This window comes from Zootermopsis nevadensis, unplaced genomic scaffold, assembly GCF_977971745.1.
Source record: "Zootermopsis nevadensis isolate Lab colony 2312 unplaced genomic scaffold, Znev_1.0 Znev_ptg000027l, whole genome shotgun sequence".
NCBI lineage: Eukaryota > Metazoa > Arthropoda > Insecta > Blattodea > Termopsidae > Zootermopsis > Zootermopsis nevadensis.
The window spans coordinates 1,275,738-1,293,246 of NW_028259159.1; the positions used below are offsets into that span (position 1 = coordinate 1,275,738).

Consider the following 17,509-nt stretch of genomic DNA (forward strand, 5'->3'; position numbering starts at 1 on the left):
CTTGATATACGTAAACTTTGTTGTGAATGTTTCATTAGAACATTGTTCTTCGCTTCGCTTTTACCCGGGTTACAAGTGAAGAGACTTGTGTTGATTGATGTGAACTTTTCTCTTCATGATTTATTACAGCAGCAGCATTGGAACCGAGCCCACCAACACTGCAGAAACCCTCCGACCAGAAAGTACCAAAGAGAATCTTTTGAGAGAAGGATGGCTGCACTGCAAGATAACGCTCGTGGATGGCAAGGTAGTTATTTTATTTCAACCAAAAGTGCATTGAACATGTTGATGTATGAAGAAAAATCAAATGGTGTTTGTTTTTAAAATGATTTACGCCATGAATGGATTGAACCAGCTGCCTGAGATGGATGACATGGGTCACGTTGTTAGCAATAGCTATTAACATTATCGTGTTAATTTACTTTTGGTTGTGGTGTTCATAGTAATTTCGTTGTTATCGAAGTGTTTCTTTCCAGCGAGCTGGTGACAGGTCATGGAAGCAGGTGTGGGCAGTTCTCAGAGGCCCCATTCTCTCCCTGTACAAGGAAAGACGAGATTCTCAGCAGCAGCAACAGGTAAGTCGTCGTAATCCTCTCCAGGCTTTGTGTTTGCTTCCTAGTCCTTCTTTACGCAGATAAGAAGAGATCATAGTAACGTCGCTTTCTGTAAACAGGTGTTTGAAGTCCTTATTTATTGTTTTGTTTGTTCCATTAGGACGTTTATGAAATAGAATATTGTAGCGTGGGTCGGTATACGACCTTGATTGTCAACCCTTTATTTCTTCTGGGGTCTGCTACCTCAAATCCGATCCGATTGTAAACTTGGGTGGATTGTAAGAGACCACAATGTCCTCCAGCAATAATGAATTTAATCAACTAAAACGGCTTTTACAGCACAAAATAATCTCGTCTACGACACACTTCGCCTAAGAGCGATTCACACTTCAGCTCTCTTCGCACCCTCCTTCCACACTCTCACCTCCTACACTACTCTCAAAGCCGATTGTCAGTCGGCTTTTATACAAATGCAACAATGCTAAACGCAACAATGTCAATAATAATACAACAATGCATGAATACAACAATGTCATTAAACAGTTCAACAATGCCAACCCCAACACATCACACTACCCCCTCCTCAAAGCTGCTCGTCCCGAGCAGTACCCGAATACGGCGCCAACCTGTCCAGGTGGACTACCATCATCCGGGCCCGGGTATGCCGCTGAATCCGATAAACCACGTCGTTGATTCTGGTCACCACGCTGTAGGGGCCCTCCCAAGATGTTTGTAGCTTGGGAGACTTCCCTTTTGTCCGGGTGGGATGATACAACCTCACGCGATCTCCCTCCTGGAAGCCAGCCGAGTTTGCCAGGCGATCATAGCGTGCCTTCATCCGGTCACTGGCCATCTTCAGATGCTGGCGGTTATGCGCGTCATAGAGTCGTTCCTGCTTCTCTTTTCTTAGTGTCACCCGGTCCCAGCCATCCGCGACTGTAGCGGCGACGGCTCGCACCTTTACTCGACCCGCTCGTTGCTCGACCTTCTGGCTGTGGCCACAGTCCTCCGAGCATGGCCTTCTAGAGAGAGCGTCGGCGTTGGTATGCCTCCGTCCCTGGGATAACACGCCTCCGATCCCAACGCTGCTTGCGTCGGTGTCTACCAGGAACTTCTCGCCAGGTCGTGGATATCCTAAAATGGGCGATGCACACAGCGACTCTTTCAAGGACTCGAATGCGACGTCTGCCTCCGGGGACCTGTGGAACGTTCTTTTCTCCTCGCTCGCTAATGTCAGGCGTGTGGATTGGGGTCTGCTCGGCTCCCGCTCTGATTCTCCCGCTACGACGTCGGGCCTGGCGATGGTCACTGCAGCTCCGGTGTCGATGGTCACATTACAGCGTCTTCCCCGAATCCAGCCTTCGGTGATCAGACCGTCGTCACTCCTCTTGGTGACCACGCTCAGTGTAAAGCGAGGGGAAGGGGGTGGTGGGGCCGACGGTCCCCTCCATACGCCGGCCATTACTCGTTTTCCCGAGACCTGGTTGGTCCTTGCGGAGACCTGCGGACACCATCTCATAAGGTGGCCGGGGGCGCCGCACTGGCAGCACACCGGTCGCCCCCATCCAGAACGTCTATCCTGGGGCGATCGCTCCTCCGTCGGGTCCTTTGACCGTATTTGACGCACCGTTAGTGTTGATCCTGCGGCTGTCTTTGCTGCCTGTATCTTCAGGGCCTGTCCGAGTGCTTCATTGAAGGATCGGTCCTCGCCCATTAGAAGGTGTTGCTTAATCTCTCGGTCTCCCAGGCCGTCGATGAAAGCGTGAGCGGTCTCCCTCTGCAGGAAATCTGCGGGAAGCCCTACGAACGCTCGATGGGCCAGCTTCTCTATTGCCGCTGCGAATTCCTGCAGAGTTTCGCCCTTTCCCTGCGTCCTTGATTTCAACTGAGATCGGTAGACCGCCGCCAGCTGATGGTCCCCGTAACGGCCTTCTAATGCGTTGAGGATGTCGTCGTAGGCCGCCCCAACAGGAACGCCATGCAGAATGTCAGCAGCCTGCCCCTGAAGTACGGCAAGGAGATGCGTGACCTTCTCCCCAGACGTCCAGCCATTGTGGTTGGCCACAGCCTCAAACTGCCGATGGAATACTGTCCAAGACGTGGATCCGTCGAACTTAGGCGGTTTCACACGGTCCGTGCCACCCACGAACGTTCCGGCCCCTCCGTGCCTTGTTCGGGCCTCCACCGCTTGCAGCCGTGTCTCGAACTCGCGCCGCATGGCCTCTAACTTTTGTCCGAGATCGTCGGTGATCCTTTCCTCTAATTCCACCTGACTGCACCTCAGGGCGCTTATTTCTTTATCTTGTAGCTGTTTCTGGCTGGCATCCATCTTGTCTTCAAGATTGTCCTGAAGCTGTTGCTGGATGCATGTAAACTGGTCTCGTAGCTGTTTCTGGCTGTCCTGAAGCTGTCTCTGGCTGGCATCCAGCTTGTCTTTAAGATTGTCCTGAAGCTGTTGCTGGATGCATGTAAACTGGTCTCGTAGCTGTTTCTGGCTGTCCTGAAGCTGTCTCTGGCTGGCATCCATCTTGTCTTTAAAATTGTCCTGAAGCTGTCTCTGGCTGGCATCCATCTTGTCTTCAAGATTGTCCTGCAGGTGTTGCTGGTCGCTGCTCAGCCTCTGCAATCTCCCCAGTATTTCTTGCAGTACACAATCCATGGTTGACAATCCCACTTCTGACACCAATGTAGCGTGGGTCGGTATACGACCTTGATTGTCAACCCTTTATTTCTTCTGGGGTCTGCTACCTCAAATCCGATCCGATTGTAAACTTGGGTGGATTGTAAGAGACCACAATGTCCTCCAGCAATAATGAATTTAATCAACTAAAACGTCTTTTACAGCACAAAATAATCTCGTCTACAACACACTTCGCCTAAGAGCGATTCACACTTCAGCTCTCTTCGCACCCTCCTTCCACACTCTCACCTCCTACACTACTCTCAAAGCAACCAACCAACCAAAGAAGCTAACTGAGGGCAGAGGCCTGCGCAAGCGCAAGCATCGTCCCTACCTAGGTGAAACCATTCCTGCGCACAAGACGCATTGCTGGAAATGGTAAACGGTCGTAATATAGAACGGAAATTTTGCTAACGCTAACGGGGTTTCGTCGTGGCGGGAGCCTCGACCATTCAAACTGGGATTTGTTGCTGCTGATGGGAGGTTATCCTGTCAGGCAAGTTGTCGAAGGAATTTGGTTGGTTGGGTCTCTAGGGTATGAACCCAGAGAGGGAGGGGCCGTTTCGGCTGAAGGCCTCTGCGGCATGGGGGGAAGATCACTTCAGCTGATGGCCTCCATGATCGGGGGAAAGGGTGGCGGGCCGTGCCCCTATTAAGTTATACCCTGGCATTCGCCTTACAACTGAGGAAAGCACGGAAAACCTCAGTCAGGGTAGCCGAGTAGTCTAACCACTCGTTGTGCTGACTTGGCCGTCTTTTGGGGATGGCTTCGGCTGGCCTGCTGAACATCAGTCGCCCTCGGTTGCCCTTGGGTGAACTCTGGCTACTCTCAAAGCCAACCAACCAACCAAAGAAGCTAACTGAGGGCAGAGGCCTGCGCAAGCGCAAGCATCGTCCCTACCTAGGTGAAACCATTCCTGCGCACAAGACGCATTGCTGGAAATGGTAAACGGTCGTAATATAAGAACGGAAATTTTGCTAACGCTAACGGGGTTTCGTCGTGGCGGGAGCCTCGACCATTCAAACTGGGATTTGTTGCTGCTGATGGGAGGTTATCCTGTCAGGCAAGTTGTCGAAGGAATTTGGTTGGTTGGGTCTCTGGGGTATGAACCCAGAGAGGGAGGGGCCGTTTCGGCTGAAGGCCTCTGCGGCATGGGGGGAAGATCACTTCAGCTGATGGCCTCCATGATCGGGGGGTACTCTCAAAGCCAACCAAACCAACCAAAGAAGCTAACTGAGGGCAGAGGCCTGCGCAAGCGCAAGCATCGTCCCTACCTAGGTGAAACCATTCCTGCGCACAAGACGCATTGCTGGAAATGGTAATCGGTCGTAATATAAGAACGGAAATTTTGCTAACGCTAACGGGGTTTCGTCGTGGCGGGAGCCTCGACCATTCAAACTGGGATTTGTTGCTGCTGATGGGAGGTTATCCTGTCAGGCAAGTTGTCGAAGGAATTTGGTTGGTTGGGTCTCTGGGGTATGAACCCAGAGAGGGAGGGGCCGTTTCGGCTGAAGGCCTCTGCGGCATGGGGGGAAGATCACTTCAGCTGATGGCCTCCATGATCGGGGGGAAGGGTGGCGGGCCGTGCCCCTATTAAGTTATACCCTGGCATTCGCCTTACAACTGAGGAAAGCACGGAAAACCTCAGTCAGGGTAGCCGAGTAGTCTAACCACTCGTTGTGCTGACTTGGCCGTCTTTTGGGGATGGCTTCGGCTGGCCTGCTGAACATCAGTCGCCCTCGGTTGCCCTTGGGTGAACTCTGGCAGCCCTCATTCGGCACGAGTGTCTTCCGAGTTGCCGAACTAAGGGGTTCCCCACACCAGCTAACCTCGAGTCAAACCTCTCAGTTAGTGCTCTGATGTGGTCGGCAAAGAAAGGGACCCCCAGATCCTCATGTATTTGCCTGTTACTAACGTACCAGGGCGCGTTAGTAACAATTCGAAGACACTTGGATTGCAGAACTTGCAGCTTCTGGACGTGGCTGTGGGCAGCTGACCTCCAGATCGGGCATGCGTAATCCATTATGGGACGGATGAGCTGCTTATAGAGTAGTACACCGTTCCTGATTGACAGGCCACTTCTCCTATTGATAAGCGGGCCTAGCACACCTAATCGTTGCGCTGCCTTCTTTCCCACTTGGTTGACGTGCGCCGACCAAGTAAGCCCGGCGTCAAGGGTGACCCCCAGATACTGCGCTGTTTTGACCCATTGGATCGGCTGTCCGAGGAACTGCACTGCTCGGGGCTGTTGGATGTGTCTTCTCGCGGAAATGATTGTCAGTCGGCTTTTATACAAATGCAACAATGCTAAACGCAACAATGTCAATAATACAACAATGCATGAATACAACAATGTCATTAAACAGTTCAACAATGCCAACCCCAACACATCACAATATGTTTCAGATCATATCTGTAGTTCTAATAATGAAATGTCATGTAGATTCTTGGGTGCAGTGTGTCAGTAATAAATTTCTAAAGGAATTGGATTAGAGTTTAAAGACCGAATACATAGCTCCCAAGGGGCCATGGGCCAAGATGCAAAAGATGTTCGATCTTGCGCCCTCTCCGCCATCTTAAGGTCGTTTTCTTCGTCTGTGAATTGGGAGAAGAGTTTTTCAGTGTAAAATCCTGCAGTAAGAGCTGGTTGCACGAATCAGTCGAATGCAGCCAGTCTCGCGCTTTGACCGTTCCACCAAAAATTTGTGTTGGTTCATTCTTAATGACAGCTTGCTTATCATGATTGCATTAAGATTTGTCGCTATATAATAATGTCGCATGACACCATTGACTTTCGTAAGACTTCTCATCGATTGCTTAATCTACTCAAGGCCAACTTCGCCCAGTGCTTTTTTTGTTTGTGAAATTTTTTGTTTCCTGTTCTCCCTTGCTCCTTTGCGGAAACAGAGAAGCGAAAATGTTTGTTTCAGCACGATAACTTTCACTTGAGAGTGTGATAATCAGGTCCTACTGTGGCAAAGCCATTTCCTCCAGACTTCCCGTTGGCGCTATAACAATAAGATAACGAATCTCTCTGACTGCCGTGAGGACGCTTTTGTATTCAGTAGTCAAGGTTTTCCACGGAATAAAGTGTGTTATTTCTTTCTAGTTTATTTTAGTACGCTTCTGTTTCGGGCTACATAAACCACAGCTTCGAGAGATATCATTAGCTCCAAATTGTATTCAGCCGTGTATATTTTTCGCAGAAATTCTTGTAGAAATTCTCTTTCATGCTACCCAGTAAACTAACAACCTAATTCCTAGTAACTCGTGTTTTATTGATTGATTGATTGTATTACTATTGGGTTATTTAACGACTCTTTTTCAGTTACGTAAATTATGTAACGCCCAAAACTCACATCTTTTCTCAACATTATGTATATTGTTATATACTTTGGACTTTCCGTAATGAAGACTTCCATGTTAAAAAGAATCGTGTACATTAGAATTTATATTTGATTCTAGTCAGGGTTATAACAGAACTCTCACAGTTTCGTGGGTGTTCATCGTTGCTTATGCCTCCAGATATGATCTTTGGCCATCGTAGTTTTTCATACCTGGCCGAAATGAAGGTAGGAATTAATATCATCATGATAATGAAAATGATTACCATGGCGAACAGAGGAAATATCCAAACGTAATATGGAATCGTAACCAAGGCTGTGGGCCTGGTATTCCCCAGACACTTTTTCTTTGTTGTAGCTGAGGAAGGAAAATGCTGTATATCTTTCGTGGTAAACACTTCGATTTTTTAAATAACGCAGGTTTCGTGATTTTCCCCCCAAAACTTTTTTTGTAATTGTCTCCATAAAAGCTTCAGTGCAATGAATTACGTGTTGGATCCTTTTCAGGTCAGGTGGAGCGCACATTATTTTTACCGTCATGTGTACTGAATGGAGACGAAAAGACATCAAATGTGTTCTTGTAAGCTCAGATGTACGCAGTAAACTAAACAAGCTGGGGAAGCGTACACTGTCCTAGTACCACAAAAGGGGTTCTTATTGCTTGTAGTCACACAACGCAACTGAGTGAGTTCACCGTATTTATCTGCCCGATTTTTCAATACAGAGAACGTGTATTACCTAGGTCTAAAGCTAATTATATCTAGGCGTTTAAACCAAATGGCAGCCATAATATGCCTCACTTATACTACCATCTTTATTTTTCTTGTAAAGTTTGTTCCTATTAGATGAATTCCGATGCTAACAAACCATCTCATTCGTGGTCTTCTTAAAGCATGCTTTCCTTGAGGTTTGATTGAAACCTCGTCTTGCTGATTTGTCATCCGGTGAAAGTGATTTGCTTCTGCATGAATTCCTTAGTGCCATCGATTATTTGTTAAACCCGTATCGGAGAAACTGTTGACATGCCTTGGTCATGGCATCAATAAGGCTTGGCGCTTATCTACAAAAGTCGTGGAAGAAAACATGCAGTAATTTTGCAGTGGTATCACTGATATGATACAATGTTTTAAAACTGTTTGCGTATGACATAACGTAACTGATAAGTTTCTTGACGTCATTTTTCTCAGAAGGTACCGAGGTTATTATTTACTTACAATGAACAGGACGGTGTATCCCAGTATGTCTTCTAGCCTACTGATATTGTCAAACACCAGAGTGACGATATTTCTAAGCGAGAAGGGTTAAAGAAATGCCGAGTTTCACACAGTACGTGTACCTTGTTTATTGGGGGGAGTTTTTGGTGATATAGTGAGACAGGTTTTGTTTTTTGTTGTTTCTGCTGTTGGTCTTATTACGTGCCCTTGGAATGATTGGACCGTTATGGTGGGCATAGCGGACAGACAGACAGACAGACCGGCAGAAAAGACTGGAAGACACCTTTCCGTATGAGAAAATGCCAAAGCAACTGAATTTTCGTATTTCACTTCCTCTCCCGAGCTCCATCGAATGAAACAACGGAGTGTAGAGGTTGAGTCAGGGTGCCGACTTCATGGGTACTCTGGGCCCTGGGCACCCACTTAAACATTTCAGTGGGTGACAGTGGTGGATTAATTGTATCAGTATAATGCTGGGCATTGATGGGTTGTGTTTGGTTTACGCCAGGAGTTACGATTAGTGACGACCGTTGGTATCGATCCCGGGACTTGAGTACAAGGCCATTACGCTTTTAGACCACCGATCCGGCCCTTGTGCTTTGTCGAGCATATTTTATACAGGTCTACTCATTTAGACACCCGATTAAAAAATCTCTTCGAGATGTTTGTCGGTACATGAGGTGCTTTGAGGGGTTAAACCGCTTCGTTTAACATCGCTCTGTTCACAGACCATGAAGCTGACGTAGTCTCGAATAAAATGAAAGAGCATCCAGTACATTACAACAGAATGAAGTTTCAAAAGAGCCCCTTCTCTGTGTACCATCGGCTGACGAGCCAAGTTCTGCGGACGGTAGTTTTTTTTATGATTATCCCAAACGGAAGTTTTTCATATCGCACGCGAACAGTAACCGAGTAACCACCACCAACATATGTCAGACGGCTAATTTCCGCCCGCTTCTTCCGACCCGTTGATCGCTGTTAGGTATACGGGATGTTACATGGTCGTTAGATACGCAACGCGTTCAGAAAAAGAATGTGAAACTTTTCATCTCTTTCGCCATTATAGTTAGTACACTTTCTCAGTGCGTTGATCTAACTTTCTAAGTTTTATTTCTTCATCTGACAGTGTTAAAGTGACCATGAGAGGATGTTCTTGTCTTGTGCAGGACTTGCAGTGCAAACTTACTGTCGATGTGTTATTACTATTTTGACGGGAGTGAACAGTTAGATTTTAGTAGCATCCTTTATCAAATAAATAATTATGTTCGTTTAACAGTTGTGAGGTTTTCGGTATTACGCACTTCACGATTGTGAAAATTATCATATCGTTTTTATTTGCTTCATTAAAGATATAAGAAAGCTTTTTGTTCTTAGTTTTCAATGCATATATACTGTATTAACATTTGAAATGTTCATCGTTTCTAAAGTGTTAATATTGTATATCACGTTTCAGTGATTGAGTGTTGATCAGTTCAGGAGTGTTTCTGTTTTGTGTCGGATATTAGTCGAGATTTTGTAAAAACCCTTACAGTGGACACGGTGGAGCAAGTAAGGTCGAGAAGATTTTACAGAAAGTGAATAAGTGATTTGTGTGTTGTGACAGAACGGCTTTGTGATTTCCTTCACGGAATGGACGTATCAAATACTTGAGTTTCAAACCACTATTAATGCCGTGAATATGCGAACAAAGTAGAAGCACGCGAAGTAATTGTTGAAATACAGAAAGCCAATAATGTTTGTTCCCGATGAACCGTTTTCATATTCTTGTATTCCTATTTCCCTTTCCTTTGGTGTTAGCAGTCTTCGTGTGCGTCGTCTTCGGAGGTGGGGTTCAACGGGGTCCTGGGTGAGTGATTCCATCCATTTATTGGAGTGAGGAACGAGCAATGAGTTTGCACCATGCAACAGCCCCGAATATATTTTTATGCCAAGGTGGCTGATACAATGAGTGGCAGATATTTTAAATTGACTCTGCCCCAGTATTATTTTAATGTGTTTGCCTTGTCAACCCTTCATTTTAAGTCAGAAGTGCTAAAAATAATAGTTCTAGAAATTAGCAGTGAATTACAAAATGCTACAGGTTTTCTGTGTGCAGACCATGCCAGCATGGATATATGTATTCTTTATTGATTGGTGGGAGAGGATCATACCTGCAACATGCTGTATTTTAGACACTTCACGGTGTTTTCTATGGGGCCTTTCTGCAGTGTTTGGATGTTTTAATAGATTATTCCAGGGTTCAGTAATTCATGTATGGTCTTGCCATCTACTGTTGGGATAAAAAGAGATTCTAACTGAACTGTTGATGATGGTCAGGAAAGTTGCTTCATGTACTGATTTTCCCTGTTGATTTCAGCAGGACTTTTGTCCCCTCTGTATTTTTACTGTGTTAATGCATTTACATTTGTATATGCATCAATTACATATTACCCCTTCATTTCATTGGCATTTTTGCATTACTTTAATTTTTTTTATTAATTTTTGTTAACACAGTTTCTTCCAGTCAATTTATATGTTTTCCATGTACTTATGGTAAACATTACCTGTTGAAGAACCTTTCCAGAAGTGTGTTATCCTTTTTGAAACTTGTGTTATATTGAACATGATATGTATTCTGGCAACACAGTTCTGAACAGCCAAGTGATATTGTTGCAGACGCCTCTGAATGTGGGTGATACTATCAGTGAGCAGCAGTGTACAAACAGTGCAGTTGATGTAAGATGTAGTCAAGTTGACATTGCTGATAACTACACCAAAAAGAAACATGTTCTGCGTCTGAACACCCTCAGCGGCTCGGAACTGCTGCTTCAGGCGGAGGATTCTGAGAATATGGTGCAGTGGATTCATGCTCTTCAAGCCCAGGCTAATGGGAAGGAGGTATGAATATATTAATCCTTTATTTCAAGAATGTCATACTTAATAAAGTCCATCACCCGAAGTAAATGTCATCAGTTTCCTCAATAAGTGAGTATGAAGATGGCCATCTTGTGTTATGTAGCACTATGTAGTCTGGTAGACACTGAGCGACACTTCAGAGGAACATGGTGATTCACCTGAATGATGGGATGATGTGGGCAGTAAGCTTTTCTGAAACATTGGTCACTGGGTACGAGACCACACAGTTCTATGTCCAAGAAGACAACCGTCTGATGAATTAAACATTTGAGTGTTTTATTCCTGTGGTTATTATTTTTATATTTGTACCTATGATCCAATCTCAGATATTAGTATAACAGAATTTGTGCGATTACTGGGACTTCTAAGTAATAGTCTGCATAAATTTAAGACTTAAATTGTGTAAAACATTAGAATGCAGTGAAATTCATATGAGTAATGACAACAAGTTAGGAAATGTAACACACAGCTTAATGATTTTACATGTTAAACATCATTGATGAATTGGAATGAGTGATTATGCATCTTCATGTCACTTAGTCATACATAGAAACATATTTTGTAATTTGTATACTACAGTAGTAAATTATAATACTTATGGGTAATTGACAAGAGTACAAGAAATCATTCAAGAAGAAAAGTGTTTTAAATTTAGTTTTAGTTTGTATCTTATTACAATATCTGATAGGGGAACAAGGCATGACCTGTGTTAACTGTTATGGAACAAAAAATATACAATGGCTTTGCTTAGGAGATATTCCTTATATTTACTGCTCACTATCATGTATCACAGAAGAACTCTTATGTCAATATTATCTTTATAGGTAATGTACCTGATATTGGTAGATGTGTGCTGATGGATAGGTATGTTTGGCTTTCGATAAAGAATACACTAATAATTATTATTCTCACATTCCATACATGTTTATGTTCTGTTTGTCTGTCAGACAGTTGATTATACATTTTTAAAGTTACACAGCATAACTGGGGGTGCCCCAAAATGTAAAGCTGGTATTTGTGTTTGTAATTTTCTTCATATTTGTATCATTTATGTTTCATATAAGAACGTATGTCGCCTTCGGTGGACTAGTGGTTAGCAGGCTCGCCACTGGACTCAAGGTTCACAGGTTCAAACCTGGCCGAGGTCGATGGATTTTTAAGGGTGATAAAAATCCATAGCACAACTTCCTTCGGAGGGGAAGTAAAGCCGGCAGTCCCATGTCGTAGATTTACGACACGTAAAAGAACCTTAAGAGCATTATATGGGATGTTTCATAAGCAAAATTCAGTGGCCATTTCTCACCCATGTCTCTCCTGATTCTCTACTAGATAGTTCTAGCGAACAAATCAGGATTGAGCATAAATTGTTCAGAGGCAGTGGGCTTGTCACTCACGACTCAAATGCACTCTACAAGACTAATAAGGACAAGTTGCCTTGAACAACTGTCCCAGAACGGGTCAATAGGCTCAGTCCTTGTAGTAGTTGATGATGATGATAAGAATGTACTTGTAAAATCTCACTGAACAGAAAAGAATTTAATTGTAACTGATGTAGTTTATACAGTGGCCTTGTAGTGATAAGAGCCAGCAGTACTATCTTGCTGAGACTGTTCATTGGTCTGGTACAACGTGAACAGGACACTCAATGGCACAAATATGTAAGCAGAAAACAGTGTGAATGTGTGCTATTGAGGTTCATGGGATGGTTATCAGCATTAGTAAGTATTTGTGAAATTTTCTTTTTCTTTAAGAGAATCCCTAAGAATCAGATAAGGCTTTTTGTCCCTTAAACAGTCTTATCATTGATTATGTTTTGTTGGTTCGGTTGCATTTTGATTGACTAAAGAGACTTATATTTTCAAGATGGATGAACAGGTGCAAGTTTATTGATCATCCTCTAAGTTTGTTAAAATTCATAGCATATTTACTGAACTCTTTTCAGGATTGCAGTTCAGGTGGCAGCTCAAAGCAGCAGCAGCAATTAACACAGGCAGCAGGGGGTGTGGGTGGTGGAGGAAACAGCCGATTGTCTCCTCTCCCTGCCCACAAGGGTATCCGCAAATTAACATCATTTCGCAATCGTTCACCCACAGGACAGTCACCAATCAACAAAACACGCAAACCAAGTCAAACAGGTTAGAATAGAAATATTCAGTGCATATTCTAGTTATGCGTATATGTGTGCATACATGGGTTCAGTGACATTGTGAACTTTACATGTACTTATTCCAGAGGTTCTTGGGAACCAGCTCTGGAGCACATTACTATACTATATGTAGATGGGCAAAATGCCCTACTGTTTCTTCACACTGTTGTATCTTATAAGTTCTTAATATTTTATTAAGGAGTAGGCATAAACATGATTTAAAATGATTAATTGTGAAATTGTATGCTTCTTTGGCTGTAGATCAAATTCCATCTCCAAAGACCAAAACATGGAAAGGCAGAGTGGCCAAACAGCTGCGCCGCATTCAGCAGGGTTCAGGGTCTCCCAGTTCTCCCACAGCTCCCAATCCAGAGGGTGTGACCATTGGTATTCCTCTGGAAGACTGCCCACAAGTATAGAAAATTAAATTATTTTTATAAATATGTCCTGGATCAAAGAATCATGTAGATTAAATTAGTAACCTTTTAATGTGAAGGAAATGAAATATAAATGTTGTTCATGATTATATTTTTAATACATTGTTTTGGACATGCGTTCCTGTAGATTCCATTATATTTCTAAATCATACCTAAGTGTACTGTGTATTGTTTTGCAGTCATCTTTCTCAGAGTTTGTCCCATTGCTGGTGGAGCTGTGCACAAACATTGTGGAGTTGCGAGGACTTGACATAATTGGCATATATCGTGTACCAGGGAATACAGCTGCTGTGTCCTCACTTACTGAGGGAGTCAATAAAGGATTTGACAGCATTAATCTACAGGTATTTATTTACCACATGCAGACATTAACGTTTTGTTGAGGTAGATTGTTTTGATTAGTTGTCAATTCTTTTATGAAATGTGAGTTGGGTTGATAAAATGCATTTATAACATCAGAAAAACACTACATAAATGTAATAAACATGTAAATTGAATATCTTAGAAAGCAGGAACCAAATATCCTCAGTAACCTTCATCTAGTAGCTATGTTAAGAATATGTTCAGTCTTTCTCTCACATCCCCTGTTTGCATTAATGGCTTAGTGCTTAGTCACAGGGATGCCTTTTATGTACTGCTTTGAATGTCCCATAAATGCTGTAATGATTCATTTGTTTAGGATCCTCGCTGGAATGATGTAAATGTGATCTCTAGCCTACTGAAGTTGTTCTTCAGACGACTGCCAGATGCTCTTCTAACTAGTGAGCTGTATCCACTATTCATTGAAGCAGACAAGATTGAGGATCCTGGTAAAAGAATAGTCACCATCAAAAAGCTGGTAAAGAAAGTTTGTATAATTATTTGACTACATTTTTACTGATTTTTTAGTGTTTTTAAGGTTGTAGGTACTAGACCAACAATCTTAGAGTTTTGTCTGTATTAAGATCTTGTTAGTGGAAATGGAAATTGTATAGCAGTGTGACAATACTGGCTTAACTAATGTTGTAAACGAGGCAGGAATTTATTAAAGTATCTGTTTTGTTTGCCTCAGTTGCATGACCTACCAGACCATCACTTTGAGACACTCAAGTTCCTTCTGCTTCACCTAAAGAAAGTGGTGGAACACAGCACGACAAACAAGATGGAGGCACGCAATCTTGCCATTGTATTTGGCCCCACATTGGTGCGCACAGCTGATGACAACATGGTCACTATGGTTACTGACATGTCACATCAGTGCCGAATTGTTGAATCGCTTATCTCTCATGTGAGTGTGTTACCCTCAGTCCCCCTTTTTCAGCTTGTTTTCCTTATCTTATGAGGAAAAATAAGTTTATAATATAATCATGCCAGATTTTCTGCCCCTTTCTAAAATAAATTTTAAATTGACAAGGTCACTGCAGCTTTGTAGTTTTTAATTTGCTGTCATCACCAGTACAAAAATATCAACCTTGTGAACTTCTGATGAGGGTGAGACAATAGTGTCATTTAATATTGGATCCTGAAATTTTGTGCTAATGTTTAAAGAATGTTCAGCTTTTATTAATTGTTTTTAATATATGAAACAACACAGTGGCTTTGCAAACTCTCTATTCATCTTTCTGTTTGTTGATGATATTTAAAGATCTAATAGATCTAGACGTAAAGGCATTTTGTACGAAGATGGATGAAGCAGATACCTCTGACTTCTGTTTGGAATGTTTTAATATGCTGGTAGTTTCAAACATGGCAACAATGCAAAACTTTGAGGTTATATATGACACTCTTTGTACATCCTTATACGTATCATGCAGTAGTATGAAATTTTCAGTAACATAATTTGATCATTTGACCGATGAGATTTTATAAAATTGCAGGTTGATTGGTTTTTCTCTGATGACGAATCAGATGATTTCAGCAACTTTCCATTTAGCTTCCCGCAAGATTCTGCTGAGCTAGAACCTGCCTCAGCAAACCACAACCTTCTGCTGAGCAATATTCAGAAAGTTGAAGGTGAGTGTAGAGTGGCACACTAGTGAAGGCCAGTTAGGTTATATATTTACATTATGTAATATTGTAATATGTAACAGTCTGCATGGTCCTCATTATTGGATGTTGTTCTGATATGAAGTTTGAATAATCACAGCCATCTTAACTTTTTTTATTCTTATTCTGAAAGTCATCCTTGCAGCACAGATTCAAAGCAGATTCAGAACAATACAGTAGTTCATTGCAATCTGAAGATGTTTGGTATTGCATTAGCTTTACTTTAATTGTAGCATGTCATACGTTGTTGTATATCTTTGATCCAAAGGTGTCTAATTAAGAGGTACCATCTTTTTGTATCTTCTAACATTGCACTGTTTCAATTTTGAGTATATGGCATAGTTACGTGTCCCATGACTGAATCTGAGTTGATTGCATGTTGAAGATTAAGGCATAACATTCAACAATTGAACACTATTTGGTTTGATTTATGCTTTCACTATTGATCTTCCGTAATGAATGTAGTGAACTGTTACATAGGGAGGATATTGGCAGCTGCACTCGAGCATGGCCTTTCCACTGTGTCACTTTATCCAGTGCCACCAGCCACTTTGTGTCTATAGCAATAAAAAGAGAGATTGGTATTGTATTTCATTGTGACATTCATGTATGATTCATTGTTCAAGATTTAATTTGTGTAGGACATGGGTGTGTTTACCTAAGGGTACCAAATGTGAAACATAACTCTGTTAAGAAGAATCAGAGCAAATTCAGAAGACAGCTTCTTAGTTTTCAAGTTCTTGACAGAAACACTGTCCATAATCTTGTCAGTAAAGCTAAAAAAATTGGTTTGTTAATAGACAGTTTATCAGAACATGAATGTTAAATGTTAAAAGTTGATGAAGTTAAAGCTCTGTTTGAACAGGCATGTTGTAAGTCTTGTAAATGTCTTGCAAAAGAAACAAGAGTATCTAAATTACCACAAGAACTGCTACAGTGTTACTGAAATTACAGCCTTGCAGAACAACAGTTGTGCTCACAATGTAGGCTTGTAGGCAAACTTAGTGTCTGTAACTGCTTTCTTAAGTCATTTGGGAAACTAGTCTATCAAAATTTTAATAGAGCAGTTGATACCATAGAAATTTACTGTACATAATAGTGAAACCAGTAAAACCAGCGGTGTTTGTATATTTGTAGACACAAAATCAGCTGTACAGGTAATTGAAGTGACTGATTATCCAGAAATCAATGAAATATGAGAAATTCACAAACCTATCTAAGTATGGAAGCTGTATGAGAAAAGTCTCTCCCCCACCCCCCACCCATTTGCACTTTGTGGTTTGAAATATAATGGGAAGAAAGAATGAATAACAGAGAAAAAATGTGAGTAGATCCAATGTACAGTATCACTAAAGTTTGCTAAATGAGTAATAAAATTAATGTTGTGTATTTGTAAGCATGGTTTAGTTATTAATCTTGGATATATTCCTGTTCTATTTTTCAAATTTGTGTATTTTTCCTGACTTTTCTTTTTAGTTCATCCATGGCATAAATGATTTGGATGAGGAATGAATTGTTGCTTGTGCATGATTGTATCTTTATTTTTCCCGTTGTTTTTGTTTCTCTCTATGTGATACAGGCATGAAAGCAGATTCCCCAAACAAGGACATATGTGCCAAAGATATTGTTTCATCCATCATTTCTGCAGCGAACCGCAAGATGCAGAAGGCCAAATCAAGGAAAGGAGGAGGAAGTAGTGGAAGTGGAACAGGAGTGGAGGATTGCAAAGAAACATCTGGTGAAGTCAGGGAAAACACAGACATTAAACAGGTGACTGGCAGCTAATTCTTGTGTCCTGGTCCCTAAATGTTGTGTTGGCTGTATTATTTTATTATCGTGCAGAGTTCTTTCTTTTATAACAGTCTGTCTGTTTAAATACAAAGGGAAAAGAACAGAGTAGTGGTCTGAGATAATTAAAAGAAAATTGAAACATTAGGATAGAGAAATTTGGTTTGTAGGTAAAATATCTGATGTTAACATCTATCTCTCTCTGTTTGTCTGTCTGTCTATATAGTTTCTGTTTTTTGTCGCGTTTCTTAACCTTTCCTTTTACAAAGTCAGTCTTCTAGTAATAAGAAGTAGGTCAGGATTAATAACGTTGACACGGTTTCTTGTCTCTATATGTTACGTTAACTGTTATTGATTACATTATATCCTTATGGTGTAATAGTGTTTGAGTAAATGAGTTTAAACTGAACTGTTGTATTTTAATC

General features: G+C 42.1%; 2 protein-coding genes across 2 annotated transcripts in view; one reads left to right on the forward strand and one right to left on the reverse strand.

Annotated features, from left to right (window-relative positions):
• Positions 1-17,509, forward strand: part of RhoGAP19D (Rho GTPase activating protein at 19D) — a 117,778-nt gene that overhangs the window by 79,587 nt on the left and 20,682 nt on the right. Inside the window, exons 13-22 of the mRNA XM_022061346.2 lie at positions 130-247; positions 477-575; positions 10,449-10,670; positions 12,631-12,823; positions 13,096-13,247; positions 13,451-13,615; positions 13,951-14,109; positions 14,323-14,538; positions 15,128-15,263; positions 16,876-17,066. Of these exons, the coding sequence (XP_021917038.2) occupies positions 130-247; positions 477-575; positions 10,449-10,670; positions 12,631-12,823; positions 13,096-13,247; positions 13,451-13,615; positions 13,951-14,109; positions 14,323-14,538; positions 15,128-15,263; positions 16,876-17,066 (1,651 nt within the window). The remainder of the gene's footprint in view (positions 1-129; positions 248-476; positions 576-10,448; positions 10,671-12,630; positions 12,824-13,095; positions 13,248-13,450; positions 13,616-13,950; positions 14,110-14,322; positions 14,539-15,127; positions 15,264-16,875; positions 17,067-17,509) is intronic.
• LOC147872446 (uncharacterized) lies at positions 794-4,420 on the reverse strand. Its single transcript, XM_087356474.1, has 2 exons — positions 1,336-4,420; positions 794-850 (listed from the first exon to the last, which is right to left on the reverse strand). Exons 1-2 carry the CDS (start codon positions 3,211-3,213, stop codon positions 794-796), a joined length of 1,935 nt encoding a protein of 644 aa, XP_087212600.1. The 5' UTR covers positions 3,214-4,420.